At 42.5% G+C, this 16,999-nt stretch overlaps 2 protein-coding genes across 2 annotated transcripts in view; both read left to right on the forward strand.

The window, feature by feature from the left end:
* Positions 1 to 11,239, forward strand: part of CMTM4 (CKLF-like MARVEL transmembrane domain containing 4) — a 56,664-nt gene extending 45,425 nt beyond the window's left edge. The window contains exons 4-5 of the mRNA XM_010585156.1: positions 6,937 to 7,012; positions 10,712 to 11,239. Coding sequence (XP_010583458.1) covers positions 6,937 to 7,012; positions 10,712 to 10,785 — 150 coding nt within the window. The 3' untranslated portion in view covers positions 10,786 to 11,239. The remainder of the gene's footprint in view (positions 1 to 6,936; positions 7,013 to 10,711) is intronic.
* Positions 11,240 to 12,934: 1,695 nt separating this feature from the next.
* Positions 12,935 to 16,999, forward strand: part of TK2 (thymidine kinase 2, mitochondrial) — a 25,002-nt gene continuing 20,937 nt past the window's right edge. Inside the window, 3 exon segments of the mRNA XM_010585247.1 lie at positions 12,935 to 13,127; positions 15,433 to 15,453; positions 15,456 to 15,527. Coding sequence (XP_010583549.1) covers positions 12,935 to 13,127; positions 15,433 to 15,453; positions 15,456 to 15,527 — 286 coding nt within the window.

Consider the following 16,999-nt stretch of genomic DNA (forward strand, 5'->3'; position numbering starts at 1 on the left):
AGTCCCGGTGGGCTTGCACACCCGGGGCTTCAGTTTGTGTCCTTTTATCATCCTTGCCCCTCCTTCGGGCACGCACCCGAACTCGTCAGGTTAATGAACAGTTTGTGAGCCCTTGGGCTTGGGGGTCCTTTGGGGAGTAACTTCTCCTTCCCTGCAGACGTGGCCGCTGTTTGATCTTTGTATCAGAACAGCTGATCAGACCAGGGAGCTGCGCACCCTCCAGCGTGCCCTCCCCCTCCTGTTGCTGGTGCCTGAGCTGATGGGCTTTTCACCTTGGTTCCTTGCTGTGCAGGGTTTGTCTTTAAGCAGAATTTGCCCCACCACAATGTTTGAGACATTAACTCTTTTGGTCTCTCACAACCCCGCCATCAGAATTGGCTTTAAAGTAATTATTTTTAATTGAATTATCTTTTCTGAAATTATATTCATAAAATACAGAAATGTATTTTATTTCAATCATGGGAACAGATCTTTTAAATAAAAGGCTGGAATCTTACACAAGTGCTTGACCCTGGGAGCAAACTGCTTAGAAATAAATCAAGTACTTGAATGCTAATAATGAAATTCTCTGGATGGGCAATTGACTGCATGCTTGCTAAAGCAGTCCTGAAGCAACTAATGAGCAATTTTGTCTGCTGCTTCTGTTGATTTTTAGGAGTATTCCAATGTGAAAAAATTACTAGAAAATCTTAGCAGATTTAGGTTATGCCGTGTCCGTGAAGGGTAAACCCAAAGGGGATTGTTGTTTATAATGTTACTAGTTGCCACGTAAGAGCACTGTATCTCTAATGTCTACTAAATATGCTAAAACTCATTCTTGGTTAAATTCTTTCATGCTTATGCACTAAAGATGGAGTTTCTCCTGCAAGACATGTAAGCATGAATGAGTGGTGTCTAGTGCTGGCTCTGTGCTTTTGTTGGCCTCCCCAGCACACGGAACACGGCCTGATGGAGGTTCTTGAAACACGGTTACTCTCACTAGTCAGAGGCAAGGCAGTAGAACCAGGTTTTAAAATAAAGACACGCAACACTTCTATTAAAAGAGGTTTAATCCAGCACAGTTTCTAAATATTAACCATGGACTAGTTTCCAGCTGTGACATGCAGTACATTTTTTTAATTAAAAAAAAAGAGAAATACAATACAATTGAATATAAAAATGAGCCCAGGTCCCCTGACGTCACAGTGCATGCCAGTAAAATACGACAACAGAAAAGAAAGAAATGTGGAATTTCATACAGGAAAAGGTCCAAAGAGCTCTTTCTCATAAAAGCAAAGATGATTTGTCACATTTAGAAGCAACCATTTGTTTTGCTTTTATTCCCTCAGTGGTCTGGAAACAGGAGATATAGGAGCTGCCTGTTGGACAACTCTGAATCTGGCCAGCACCTTCCCAAGCACCTGCTCACTGTTAGGTACCGTGTTTGTGCCTGTTAGCAGCCAGCTGCTAGCAGGGAATTGGAACCCAAGCGGTAATTTTTTTCCAAAGGAAATCTGCCTTTATTGTTTTGTCCCTGTTTTTCATTTACTCTGTTAGTACCATCTGCTCTCATTTTAATTACTTTTTGTTAAGGCCACCTGTTCTGGTACTTTATTAATTTTTTTAAATGTATACAGGTTTCTTTGAAATAGACCTATCTGATGCCATATATAAGGAGCATGCCATGCTCTTTCCAAGCAGTATGCATGTATGGGTAGACACAAATGTTTCAAGGTAGATTGCGCTACCCATGAAAACACCTTCTTGTAAATTCGGAAGGCTTTTCCCCCAGAATACTAGACCACGAGATAAATCATGTTCTTCCAGGGGGGAAAAAAAAAAACCCAACCCAAAACAAAACACACACACACACTCCCACCCTCAAAAAAGGGGTCTTGGAAAATGAATTTCACTGCAGACATTCTTTAGTTTGGAGGTTGTTTTTTTTGCCTTTTCACAGTGGGAAGGATGCATTGCCCTCCTGGGGCCCAGGTATCCTGAGTTTTACGAAACAAGTTGTCTGTTTTGCGAACCCAGTGGACTAAGTCCAGGGCTACTTCTCATGGGAGGACCAGTGTTCGCAACACAGAGCATGAGATCAGACAGTGGTATCTTGCACACAAGTATTTGCAGGCTTTGATAGGCAGATAACTGTTGCGTGGTATTTGGCAAGACTGCCTTAGCTGTATGTGCAAACACATACAAGGGCTTCCACGCAAATGGTAGGAAGGGGGCTGGTAAGACGATGCCTCATCTGTTCTACCTCGTATCTGTGGTGAAATTGTAGAAGATGGGATGTGACCCCATCCAAGCAGCTTAAAAAAGTGATATCGAATGTTTGACGAGCCAGCTACCCTGTGGCATGGTTATACTTTGAGGTTTGTTCTTGCTGCAGATTTCCAGTTGTCGCTTTTTGTTGTTGCAGATAGGCAGTAGATATAAATGTATTGAAACCAACATGTTAACTATAATCTATGCCTTCAGTGCTTGAGATAGTGGAATATTCAGACTTCAGATAAAGAAAAACTGTTAGTTAATCAAGAAAAATACAAATAAACTAGAGGCATTCCAAGCCTCTCTTCTTTGGCACAGCAAGAAGTATAAAAGCTATAAGTGTTAAAGATTTGGAATTAAGAAAGCATATTATAAGCTCCACTTACACATTTAAAATACTATGTTTCCGTTTACTCAGTACTTTGCAGTGCTGAGTAAGGAGAGGCAACAGAGAATTGAGATGTGTTGTTTGGATACTGACCTCTGTGGTAGGTTGAATTACTGTAAAATTCGTAGTTCTGAAGGACTGTCTAATGGCGTTGGGAATAGTCTCCTTTTCCACGTCACTGCCCTGTCGGTGCTTTGGTGATTCCAGAAACAGTGAGGTGGAAAGAGGACACTGAGGCTGAAACAAGGGAGATATTTCAATTGGCAGTGCATTCAGCAGAGAGGAAAGTGCTTGATCATCTTCCCTTCACACTTGGTTGGTGTTCGCTTCTTCAGTCTGAGTCAGAATCGGAGTCCTCATCTGAAATTTAAAACAAGGAACAAGCGCGAAAATGAAAACTGGAAATCGGCTTTAGCTCTTGCTGGGAGAGATATGCTGCTCTTCAGCAGGTGTTTACTTCAAAGGAGGTGGCATGTTTAGGAAGAGGCTTGTAAAATGACAGTTCTTACTAATATGATGGAGTTTTAAATGGTGTTTCAAAGGACTTGAGGAATGCTGCTGAGAGGCACTTAGACCACTACAACGCAGATAACAGTTCAGATGAAAGAAGTTGCAGAGATATTATTGTTAGCATGACCACCAAGAGGAAGTCTGCTGAAGACATGCTTCCTGTACTAGAATATTGCTGTTTGCTGCGGGTCACGGTTATGCACTGCCAGTTGAACGTAGCTGAAAGCCAGAAGCTTTAAGATGTGAAGAAATCCCAACAGGCCTATAGAGGTACATCTTGCCCAAGCTCGAGGCTCTGCTTGCAAGGAAGCGAAGGGTTTCCGGCCTCGGCACTCGAGAGCCCAGGGTGAACATGATTTTGGTGCTGGAAAAACAGTGCGAAGCCCTTCTGGCACGGTCAAATTGTCAACACAAAGCTGCATGACTGTGTATTTGTAAGTTTATATATTTCTCTCTCCATCTAATCTTTAGCCTAATTTTGTACCCTTGTCACCTGATCTGCTCCTGAGGTCAGTTCAATTTGTGGGGATAAACAGTTTCTAGTCTTAACAGTCTGTTTCCTATGATCTGTTCCTTTAATTCTTCTTTTCTTTGTCTCTTTTTGTCGTAAAGCTTGCAAAACATTTAACAGTGTACTAAAATACCTAGAAAAGACTATTAGCATTACTATATACCTTCCAGGATTCTGTACACGTCTTGGGTGCTCGTTGTTGAGGGTTTTGGTTTTGTGTGGGGTATTTTGGGGGGTTTGGGGATTGTTTGTTTTTAAGTGTGGAGTGGTCTTTTTCATCTGTGTGGGTGCAATGACTAGTATCACAGGGGCCATGATGCCTAATTTGGACTCCTGGGTACTGCAAAATAGCCACCTGTGTCCTGACTTGACTTGAAATGGGTTTGAACTCCCAAGAGCAGGTCCTTCTTTTTATCCTTTTCTAAGTGGATCTGTCTGATTTGAGGTAGACTGTACCTCCTAAATTAGAAAGAAATTTGATAATAATCTTGTTAATTTTATGCTGTGTGGCCCTTAGATTTCAAGGCCGTTTGCCCACATATGGTCAAAGCTTGACCCTGAATAAGAGGTAACCATGATAAAGAGACGATAAAGAGAAAAGCACTATTGGACGTAAAAGACTATGGACTACTGGATGTTAATTACTAAGTTATCCAAAAAAAAAAAAGGTAGATGTTTGTTTTTAAAGGAAGACATTTTGATAGGAGGAAAAAAGTCTGTGCTGCACAATAATTTCTATAATTGGATTTGGGGCCTTTCAAAGTTAGATGGTGCAAAACTCTGATGAACTTAACATTCCTGGCTTGCTAGTTATCTTTATAAATCACTGAAATTCCAGTTGTTGTATTTTAAGACTAAGCAGCTTCATAATTCAGCGTATTTGTGGCATACAAAACTAAGGTAGCCAAGAATAGTAACTGTTCTTACTGAGTGAGTGCTCTTGCTCCCCTGTGAAGGGTGAAATGTAGAAGAAAATCTCATGTTACATGCTTGTATAACCAAAAGAGGGAATTTTACCTACCTTCTGACTTGCGTCCCTCGGGGGAATCAGAACTGCCTTGCTTGAGAAAAGTAACCAGGTCATTGAAGGTTATGTAGAAATCAATGGCGTACACTATCGTGGCTATAAATCCAAACACCTAAAATGGCAAATAATACTCTCTCTAACAACAGGTCATGTCCATCAATGACAAACCAGAATAAGCCTAACTGACAGAAGAACAATTCTTAAAGAAAATTCAGGCTTGATTTTTTTTTTTGGCCTGTGCCTTTCAAAAGAGACAGGGAAGGGAAATGTCTCATGACCCATTGGCATCAACTAAATTACAGCTAATTTGGGAGTAGTGATGCCTGCGGTTGTTCTATCAGATGTGTCCTTAGCCCTTCCCCAGGCTACATCCTGCCCTGGCTCTGGGCACATTCTGAGCATCAGCATTACCCTGTGCCAGGAGCTACAGCAGAATGTAACCTGCACCTCCACCATCCCAGGGCATCTCTTTGCCACCAAGAAATCACCTCAATTTCTCTGGAAATAATTTTTTTACTGGTTTGCCTTGCATGTCTATTGCAGAGTGAACCAGATTGAGATAAAATGATTCTGGAGTTACCTATTTAATGTCAAAGAAGCAGCAGTGTGGCAAGAATAGGCTGCTTTTCAGTCCAAGAAGCTAGGGTAAATGCTGTTTGCATTGCTCCATGTCTAAACCGAGTGACAAAGATTAAAACAAGGTCTTTGTTTTGAAATTGCGTATGACTTGGGATGGTTTGGTAAGGGTTGCTGGCTAACACTACTGGGTATTGTTCTTCCCTATCTTTTAAAATTATTATGCAATTTTTATTTATGTTGCATGCATTATTGATGCTTAGAGTCAAGTTGCAGATGGAGAGGCTGTATCTTATTTCTGAACACAAAATGCTGACGACGAAGGCTCTCCCCTGGGCACTCTATATACCGGAGGGTAAAATGACACTGCTTTTGTTTCAACTCATCCAAGTAAAATTAAGCAGTAGAGGGAGGAGGTTGAAATTACTTAATTTAGACTGTCCTTAGTAGTTACAGGTTTAATTTCTTTTTTTTATTATTATTCCCTCCATTCAAGGATCTTGATGTTCTTTGCAGGAACAGAGAAGTTTACCTTCCCTGTACAGCTGGTGAAATGAAAAAGCAGAATAGGTGCCTTCTGTAAGTAGTACAGTTAACACTGAGCAGAGCACTGTTAGGATGAAAAAACTATTCATTGATTCAAAACCTGGTTTTCTAAATCACTGACCGTTTCTTCCTTGCTTTAGGCAAATCTAATTTTCAGCCAGTTAATTGAAGAAACTTCTGTTACTCACAATGGGGACAAAATTGAATGGTTTCTAAAGTACGTCAATACGCAGTTCACCAAAATACTTAAGTGGAAAGCTCACGTCTACTTACTCCTGCTGCTTTAGATGCTCCGTCGTTGTATTTTGAGACAGCAGCAATTGAAATGGCAAAGTAAATAATGGCAGCAGTGACGCACCGCAAGAAATCCTGTAAAATAAGCAATGTTGCATTCTCAGGTTAGTCATGTAATTCCAACATACAAACTCCTCTAAAAATGATTTCAGAAGTGACCACTAAAAGCCTTTGTTGTTGTGTCAGTGGACTTGCCTGATGCTGGAGTGTGACTACAGCCTGGTATTTTGTAGCGGATGAATTACTCATCTGGGAAATACTTTTAAATGAGAGATGACCGGAATCTTGGCATAAGCTTCTGCTCTTAGAGATGCTGTATAAATCCTACTTCTAACGCGCTTATGTCAGGCAGACCTTTCTTCAGGCCGAGAAGGGCTATCTTACTGTGGTGCTGAACTTGGAACGCAGCAAGGGCTCTTATGGAAGAATCGTTTGAAATGCCTTAGAAAGTCTCATCTTTAAGCAGAACTCCTGTGGTACCAAAGGCTCTGGAGGAGCAGACCAGTTCCCATGGGGAACAGGCATGTGCTTGTTTCCATATAGAAGTAGGCCTGTCTGCAGAAACTCCTCATTTAGGAACTACACACTTTGTTTAGTGTTTAAAACTATTATTTATACTTAGTACATACACTTGTAACTCCAATGGCTAGCCTGCAGTGAATGTACCTGTTGCTCTCATTGAAATATGTGCTTTTGTGCCCGAGACTGTAGCTCTGCAGGGCAGGGGCTGTGCCCTGTAATACAAGCAGCGATGTGGGTATGTGTAAATCGTGTGAGCTGGAATAATGGTATCTTGGCCTCTGTTCACAATTAGATCTTCTGCTTTTTCAGAACAGATGGATGAGTAAGATACTGTCTCAAAGCACAAATCCTACAAGAAACTTGACTCTCCTGAAGTCAGGACAAGGTCAGTTATCTACGTTTTGCGGCTGGAGTATATTATGGTAATGGACATAACAAACATACAAGTGCTTTTTTTTGTCGTAGTTCTGGGATCAGATGGATGTAGAAAATGGGAAAACAATGGAACTGAGATTACCGGCTGAAACCCATGCACACTGTCGCAGTCAAAGTCACCACTATTGTTTTATCCACCAGTGGCCTTGCTAATGCTATTTTTATACATTGAGAGCTCTAATTCAAATCTCACTATTGCTAGACTTTACCAAAAGAGAACCCAGACCGATTAGATTAGCGGGTTTTTTGGAAGTATTTGTACTGCTAGACAAATGCTCCCTTTACAATGTATGTTTGAAGCAACAGAGACATCCAGTGGCCAGTGTGCAGTAATCACCTGCAACTGCAAACCTGAAAACTCAATGAATAGCCAGTGGTTCCCCTTGTGAGAATGAGCATCTACTGGCAAAGAGTTGCAGTAGCTGTCAGTTTGTTTGCACGTGAGTATGACTCTGCATCTCAACAGCACTTACCTGAGAATTTTAAAACATTTTAGTAAAGGATATGCATTACTATATAGCATGCTTCAGTTTCCCCATTTGTAAGGGTGGCAATATTAAGGAGCCCCCAGCAGTGGTCAGACTTAGGCTGATGTTGCCTGCTTCTGAAGATCCAGCCCTAAGCCATTTGCCCAGAATTGGGCATAAATTCTGTGCTTTAATAAAATCATGCTTTGTGTCAGCACCAAGAAAGCTGTAGTACTTAGTATAGCAGTTTAAGAAGTGCTTTAGGATCTTTTGAATGAGAGGCAATACAGACAAGTTTCTAATAAGGGGGTGAAGTTGTTAACAGTCAGCCTAAACTCCCATATAGTCCCTTTTACTCATGTTATACTGTAGAGTTAAATCTGTGTTTTTCTATTGCACATTTCACTTACCGTCAAAGGCCAGTAGAGTCCTTTAAACTTCTCATTAAGTTTGGAGGCGTAGGCAAAAAAAAGAAACAGTGCCAGCAGAAACTCTAGGAGTGGTGCCATCATGAAAGAGGCAGCTAGAGATGCAATATAGCAGATAAAGATGATAAATGACAGCACCTAGAGTAAAGGGAAAACTGTAGTTATTCGCATGGAATAGCAGAGCCTCACGCAGCTGAGCAGCTTTGAAGCATTATTCTCCCTGCGTATTCCTGTCAGTGCTGCTGGTGATGGCATATCTTGCTGCTTACTTTTTTTTTTTCCTTGGGCCAAATGAATTGTCTTGTTTAGCATGGAATAAATCTAAAGTAATGGTGTTTATTTCAATGCGTGCGAAATTGACTTTCTGGAGAGCTCGGTGGATTTGCACCTCTCTGAGACAGTAATTTGCTCTGGATTGTAAACAGTTCTGACAACATAATTCTGAAAATAGAGTGGGGCATTGCCAAGCAAACAGAGCTTTAAGCTTTCAACTGTGCCAGTTCTCATTTGAAACCCAAATCATTTCTCAGATAGCCAAAGTAACTCGGCATTTATAATCTTCTCAGAGTTGAAAGAAAAAAGCCTGCTGTTGATGGATAGAAAAGAGCTGGGAATTAATTATTCTGTCATTTCTGGAAGTCTCTGGTTCTAGTGTTCCAGTGTAGACAGCTGTTTTAGAGAGTAATAGGATAGATAACTCCTATAGATTTGTTTTATCTCCGTGATGTTTCCTAACTCTATAAAATAATAAAAATTGCATTTGTTTTCCTATTCAACTAAAAAACCCTTAGGATACAGTTTATGGCTCAAAATAGAAAGTTTCACAATGGGAAAATGGCTGAAGAAAATGCATTTTCACCTAAACCAGACAGTACCAAAGTGCTGTGCTACACTTCTGGACTTTCAGCTACTGTACTTGTGAAAGCGGGAGGTGAGGGAACCATGGAAAAACTTAATAAAATTTTCAAATTATGTACTGGGAGTTGGGCTCCAGCCCTACTGCTCTACTGCCTCCCATGGTTAACTGGTGCTGTTTTCTTCAAATTAGCTTAAATTAAAAAAAAAAAGTAGCATACCGAATAAAACATTTTCTGCAAGTGTGGGTACTATGTGCTAGTTTACACCTGAGCTGCTTTATCCAGCCTTTCCTCTTGGAGACAAATCTCTGCCTTAGCAATGCTTGGAGATGCTTTTGGTCAACATAGCAGTAGGTACTGTTTGAGCATTAGATTACAAGGATTTTTTGAATTTCTAAATTGGGACACTGACGTTTTCACTCATATAATACTGAAAATAGATGTGCCATCTGGGGGACGATAATACATCTGAAGGCAGATGTGGCTTCTTGAAAAGCATAAATGTTTGTACCGTGACGATCAAGGCATTTGCCTCATTAAATTTCAGATCTATGGGTTTCTTTGCTTGCTGCTACCATGTGTTCCTGGGAACCACCTGTACCTCAGAAAAACCCATTGTTATACTTGAATCATACGGCTCCTCTAATTAATTTTTGATTAATAATTACTCCTATGAGGGGTCAGTCAGCCCTCAAATACATGTATCAAAAGAGCCCATTTAGGTCTAGGGGGCAACTAAGTAGTTCAATCCTGTTGAAATAATTTCTTAGTTTAATTAATTAACAAGCCTTTATTCTAAGCCTGGTTTTTGGGGAAAGCAGTCTGTTCTTGACCAGGATGATAATAGCTGGAGTATATTGTTTTGATCCATTAGGACTGGGTGGTGAAGTTTGAGAGGATGTGACATTTTTAGTAAGATACTATATTTATCTTAAAATGCCTATGCATTGTTCTCATTTCATTGGGTTGTAAGAAACCCATCTGGTATAATACATAGAGTTCAATTCCGCATCGAGGCCTGCTACCTGTTAATATTTACCCTATTTGTTTGTATTTATCATATTACTATTTGCTTAGTGCTTACATAGCCTTTTTGCAGACTTTTCTAGAGTTTTCATATAGTGGGGGGAACTCATTCAATATACCTTATCCCTAATGTAGTATTTTATTTCTGTGAATGAAAAGTGGTAAGTACTGTTTGAAGAGAAGTGGATGTAACAGAACTTGAAAACTACTAAGAGGAGAGAGGACTTCTTCCTCCTTCCTATCACACCGCCTATTCCCTTCCCACTCCCATGGAATAAATACAGAAAGAACTGGACTTTAACTTTGTGAATCTGCTTCACTCGCATTTGTGGAACGTTAATTTAGACATGGCTTCATGTTTTCTTGGTTTTAAAAAGAAATCATCATGTAGCTAGGACTTTTTTTCTTTGTTGTTCTGGTGTTTAAAAACAAAAAAAATCTCTTGCTTTTTCTGGCTAAAGGAAAGTGTGTGATAGCTGACACGTAGAGACAGAGAAATATGCAGGGACTAACAGCAGCAGGGAGGAGACGTGTTCAGGATAGGTCCCACCAGCCAACCCCCTTTCAACACCAGAATGTTAGACTTGAACTAAACTTGGTAGATCTCTTATGAAAGGATTAAATGCAGTGTTAAATAATACATCAGCTACACCAGCAAGGGGAGGTAGAGAGGGAAATTTCAGATAGGTAAGCTGACGATGCACAGTAGAGATCACTTTGATCTCCATTCTGTTCGATACAGTAACTCCTGTGCTCTGTCTGCCTTTATACAGAGAAAAAGTTCCTCTGTCAGAAGCGTTAACTGTTAGGTGAAATGAAGAGCCCTTGTGTTCTCTTAAGATCACCCTTACGGTAGTTTGTGTACTGTAAGGTTCCCGCTGTCTTCGCCTCGCCCTGACGGCCGTGGGCAGGTCCGCATGGTCTGAAATGCAGCGCAGTGCCTGAGACCCTGCTGTAAGGCGGCTCGGGATGCAAACAGAAACTTGTTTTGTGGCAAGAGCACGCCACAGGACTTCTGCTCCAGGGTGCTGGTGGGATTCCTGCCTGGGTGCAAGGTAAGCTGCTGAAGAGACAAAAGGATCAGTCTGAGCATTTCAGCTTTCTAATTCAGCCTGATCCGGAGAAGCTGGCATCTGGGGAAATATTAGTTGTCCATTTTAAAATCTAGTTAACAGGCCAGTTACTTGCTCAGACAGACCCCTCGGTTATTGGTAGGATCACAGCAGTCTCCTGCTGCCTGTTCCTCAGCCCCGATGGGACAGTAACTGTACTCTGGCCATCACCACCACTTTGAGTGGTGGGCTGGAGTTCAGCCCGTCCCAGCTCTGCGCTCCCCGCTCTACTTGTCAGCATCCCGCTGTGCAGGGGAAGCGCATGTCAAGGCCACGTTAAAAAAAAACAAAAAACCCCCACCCTTGATTTGCAAGAATTTCCTTGATTTCAATGGGTTATTGATGATAATAGGAAAAGGGAAAAAATCTGACGTGAAGTGAGATAATTGCTCTCCAGTTAAGCACCATCCCTCATTTTGGAGGCATTCAGAGACTGAAAAGGCCCAAGGAAGACTTTACATGAAATACACACCTATAAAATAGTGGACTAGATTTTGAGAAAAAGGTTTGAAAGGTAGCGTTTTTAGATGCTACAGCCTTCATTGAGGCAAGGTTGGAAGGTGCTAGAAGGGGAGGCAGGCAGATGTTAGAAAGAGCAAAAGAAACAAAAGGACATTGGTGCTTGAAGGCTCTGTCAGGTGACAGCTACGGTGCTACAGCTTGTTCTTTGGTTTTCTTTTTTTTTGTCTCCCTGGTGGCTATGTCGCAGCCCTGATGTAGATTTTAATGCCAGATCCACTCAGTAACTTGGGGACAGCCCTGTGTAATACAAGAGCCTGTAAAGCTGACAGCTTTTGATGATGTTTCTCATTTCTTTGTTTAGAGCTCATTTCCCCTTCTGACAGGTGGAGTGCATGGACTCCCTGAGCAATACTGGGTACTATCCATTACTGTCTTTTCTGAATTATGAAAGTGAGTAGGTATCTTGTTACCCTGTCTGACCTTTTAATTGCAGTGCCACTAACTGAAGCATTTGATGTCATCTAAATATTTTGTAACTTAAAAAATATAGCTCTCCTTCCACAATACAAATGTTGATGTGCCAGTCTGTACCCAGAAATAATGAACATCTGCTTAATTACTCTTCCAGACTTCAAGTCTTTGAGACAAACATCTGGCAAACTGAAAGTTGCTCTAAAAATGACAAACTCAAAAGCAACCGTCAGAATGTAGCCTCACCCCTCTGAAGACTGTCAAATGATCCACTGCACATCACACTTGTTCTGCACCTCTTTTCCTGAAGCTGCATCTTTAAAAGTGATTTCAGAGAAGGGTCAAGCAATGGGACCTTGTAATTTTTTTAACAGCTCTGTGTCTATGCTAAAAAAAAAAAAAACAGCTAGAGAGGAAGCTTGTGAGGTTCAATGCAGTTGCAAGTTCATTTCTAGCCCTTTCAGACTCAGCAAGCACTGCTGCTTCTGGGAAAGAAAAATAGTGTTTCATCAGTTTTATCCATTTGTATTTACACAGAGGCTTTCTTTTTCCCTTGGGATTACATCCTCGGCACTGATAGCAGCTAGGAGTCGGAGTTGTTCCTGCGTTGCTGTTGAAGGTTAGTGTGATTGTTGGCAGCTTCACTGCGGAGGAATATTTGGATGCAGAAAGCTCTAGTGCAGTGAACAACAGAACAGGATCCTTTCATCGTCTGGCAGTGGTAAGATTATAAAACCTGGCAAAAAAGCAGCCTGATTTTCCACTGAGCACCTTTTTTGGGAATGGGAATGTACATAAAAGAGAAAGAACCATTACATATTACTTTCAAAAAGAAAATGGAACTTTTTTGGTATTGTGTTTCAAAAAGTAATTTTCTCCTGTGTAATTATTACTTAATATTGCTGGGCTGCTTAAACTGGCCAGGCATTATGAAGTTATACTTTATCATATAACCAGCTTGCAACTTCAGGTATAAAAAATAATTAGTCACAATGGTTGGAGAGCACTGCGCTCCTTAAAGGAGGGAGGACTGCTGAAGTGCTGAGGTCATGGCAGAGCACGAAGGCATTTGTCTTCTCCGTGCAGGGAGAACAGACCCACTGCAGCCCGTCGGGGATGATGCGGATGCCGGGGAGGCAGCTGACATCATTGCACGCTGCTACACGTGCCCTGGTGCCCTCCGCTCGCTGCTCCGTGCGGTCAAATGCCTGCTCCTCACTTCCCCTCCACGGAAAAGCACAGGTTTGCTTAAACAGTTTTAAAAGTGGCTAGCGGTGATCTCTTTTGGATAAGAGTGCATTTTGTTATTGTTTATTGGCAGAGAGAGAAAGTAGATCATTTGGTGGTCTCTGCTATTTAGGTACTTCTTCTCCGTCGTACTTGTCATGGAGGTGGAGTTCTTGGTTCGCCCAGAATTAGCTGCAAGGGTTGCCCTCTGGCTACAGACCCAGAGAAAGGCCCAGGGGTCTTCTTCGAAGGAGGCTTTACACAGAACAGCTGGAAGTTTCAGTTATGAAGGTCAGTTCAGAGAAGACTGAAAAAACAGAAGACAGACAGGAAAAGAGGAGAAAAATAGGCACAATGATTTCCGCATCTGTTGTGTCACCACAAAGGTGACACAACCTTATACAGGACAACCTTACATATTCATATTACATTTTTATTAAAAAAATATGTAGTCCCACTGCATACTGGCTTCAGGGGACTAAGGAGATGCCAATTAAAGTAGTCACCAGGACAAACGCAAAAGCTTGACTAAAGTACCTGGGGTGAGCAGCAGAATGTATAAATGTGGATCTTGTCTGGACAAGCTCTGGTGGCAGGTATGAGAGTGGCTGTTAAATGGTTCCAGCATGGGGGAGAGGGAACTGAAAAATGCTTCTTTTAAGGGGGGAAGAGAGCATGGATGAGATGCTGACCTTCAAGACAGCAACTTGAGTATTTAGGAAAAATGAGTTGCTTATGAGGAGTGTTAAAATATATGGAAGAAATAATGGTATGGGGAAAGAACAGAAAGGAAAAAAGGAGGAGGAAAAAAATTAACCTGGGAGATAAAGACTGGTGATTAGAAAGTGGACAAGCAAGTGAATGAGAATAAATAGCATCAGGAGAGACAGCAAAGCTTATATACGTACTTGATGCTACTGCTGCTTTGTGGCTGCGTAGCTCTCCCAGGTGGGATAAAAAATTAGTAAGGCAAGAAGATCAAAAGGAAAAGGAATGGGGGGTGGAAGCTTCCTTCTCTGAATAAAATTTGAGATTATAATTAAGCTTCTAGCAGTAACCAGCTTCATCACCAGCCTAACTTGTTCTAGAGGAAGCACCAGAATGCCCAGACCTGAGAGCCCACAGAGCAGTTTACACGCTGACATGACCATTACACCCAAATGTTGTAAAGATCCATACTCACTTCACGTGAAAATATGTGTAAATGTTATTTTTAAAAATAAGTGGCTATAGCAGTTTCCTTCAGTCTGACCAAAGCAATCCTCGCTGGCAGCCCTGAGCTCCCACGCTCCCGGTGCAGCTGCCTGCGTGACCTTCCCTGGGACGCCCTGAGCTGCAACGCGGGCACCAGTGCTCCCAGCCGCCTCCAGCAGTGCAAGCGAAGGGAACGGGCTGGTGTGAATGTGGCAGCTGTCTTAATTCACAAAGACTGAGTCGGTCTGCTATAACTTACGACAGCTGAACCAATCGTTTGCCAGCCACCTCTACTGGGTGAAACAAGACTTTTTAATGAGGTTACTTCCACCGAGTACACACCAAGTACGGTCACTGGGCTAAAGGAATTTGCTGAAGCCAACTCCAGTTCCCTTTCTGCCATAGTCCGAAAAACAGAAGTATAACTGTCTACCCCAGTCAAGATATGGTTGTAAATTGCTTCTTTGGTAATATATTTTTCAGTATATGGTGGTTTGCTTTTTAAATGTTGAAAAAAACGACTTGGCATTTCCTCCAGCTGGACAGAGAACTCCTGATGTACCTGCAGAGATTGCCAGTATTTGCATGACTTTAAAGATGGAGAAATAAAGCACATTTCTCGTGACTTGCCAAGCTGCCAAATAACGTGACAGAGATATTTGGTAACAATAATGAGAATCCCATTTTGTTTCTAAACAAAAGACACTATTCAAAATCTGTATCCATGAATATTATTTGCATACATTTATGCAGAACCCAACCCCCCCTCACACTAGTACTGTCTCAAAGAGGAAAAATCAAACATTCAAGATGAGAAGTACAAAGCTAAAGATAAAACACAGATTTCAACTAGGATAGATTTAACTTGGACTCATCTTCAATCATTTGGCACTGCATTTCTCTAATTGTATACAGACTGGATTTATTCTGGGGCCTGTGTTGTCTTCAAGGATTTCTTCTGGCAAAACTGAGACAACTGGAGGGAAACTACTGCTGTCTCCCCTCTGCCAGGAAACGACATCCTAAGCACATGGGCTGGCCTGCAAGAAGCAAATAGAAAGCTTTGCTTCGGCAGACGGGATTTTAGAGCTGCTTTCAGCTGGCCAAACCCTCGGGAAGCCCTGAGTGGCCTTACAAAGGATAAATCCCTGTTTTTCAAGACAGAGCAGTTTTTATTACTCCAAGGAGGCATAATCAGTACTTCTCTATGACAACAAAAGGGTGAGTCTCATCCCATGACCAGAACAGTATTCCTCAAATATGTCGTCACTCGGAGATGTTAAAAAGCCAGGCTCTCTCTGAAAGTTGTAATTTTCTGGCTGTAAGCTTGTTTAGGAAATTCTAGTGTACGTTATTCTATGTAACAAAACCACAGCTTTGGTATCTTCCAAACGTGTGGTTTTGTAAACTACAGACACTGCATAAGATGGGGGGTACCTGGAATTTTTACAGCTTTTTTGGTGGAGCCGATCCAGCCCGTGGCCTGCTGCTACCCAGCCCGAGGCCCCTGTTCCCCACCACAGAAGTCACCCTCATCTCCTGAATGAATGGGTTTTCCTCTCAAAGCCGGCCTCGCATCTCCTGGCTCTTCCCCACGCTGTCTGCCCCAGGGCAGCGCCCGCAGCCTCACAAACTCACAGGGCTGGTAGAGAAGGGCCGGTGCTGCCTCCTCCTGCCCGTTCCTTCCATTTCTCTTGCTTGAATTTCCTTGTTTTCTTCTCTGAGCTACCACGGTGGGTAGCCAGAGACACCTTATGCATCTTAACCTCGTTCCACGTACTTGAATACTAGTTTGGGCTGTCCTGATATTTGATGACCCGTTGTCAAAACTCCCGCTAAAACTGCAGGGCACTTAGTGTTTAAATTTCTCATTATTTCTAGTATAAATGATGTTGAAGGTCTACTTTCAATCAACTAACTTCCTCTTAAAACTTAACTTTTGATTGTCAAATACCTGCTACCTATGGGGTAAGTTTTCTTTTTCCCTATCACGTGGGTACGGTTTCATCCGTCAGGCTCTAAGCCTTTACAAGTAAAATACCAGCAAGTGTTACACCAAAAATCAAAGGCCTTATAATTACCACCAGCCCAGATCTCAGAACCTGGACCTAAACAAAAGCAACGGTGTATTTCTAGGGGAGCAGTGCTGCTATCACCACACCAAGCTCCTTTCTAGTGATTATTATTTGGTACTTTCACAGTCAGCTAACTGGGCCCATAGCCCCGAGGAAGCGTGTCCTCCTGTAAGGTCCGGGACAAACCCAGGTTTCGGAGCGCTCAGGACAAAAGTGGAGCCATCGTGGTCCCCTATATAATGCCACGCATCGCAAATTGCTGAGTTAGATCTTTCTTGACGTACTCGGGACAAGCTCCCCTGTGAACCGTGCCTCCCTGACGGCGCCAGGAGATAATGCAGATCCGGATTCACGCTGCAAACGGGTCAAAACAGTCACAGCCCGCTGTAACCGAGCAGGGTTCCTGCTAAAGGGGGACGCGCTTAAGGCGCTGGAAGCTGTAAGGCGACAGGCAGTTCGGCTTCCTACGGCGCCCCGCCTGCACTCAGCCCGCCGCGGTGTCCCCCGTGTCGCTGTGGCTGTTGCCCCGCTTCTCCCCTCACTCGTGCCCTCCCTCGGCCGCCACCACGCCGCAGGCGGACGGACGGACGGACGGCACCGGGGAAGGTTCCCCCGTTC

This window comes from Haliaeetus leucocephalus, unplaced genomic scaffold (genome assembly GCF_000737465.1).
Source record: "Haliaeetus leucocephalus isolate CR32 unplaced genomic scaffold, Haliaeetus_leucocephalus-4.0 Scaffold92, whole genome shotgun sequence".
Taxonomy (NCBI): domain Eukaryota; kingdom Metazoa; phylum Chordata; class Aves; order Accipitriformes; family Accipitridae; genus Haliaeetus; species Haliaeetus leucocephalus.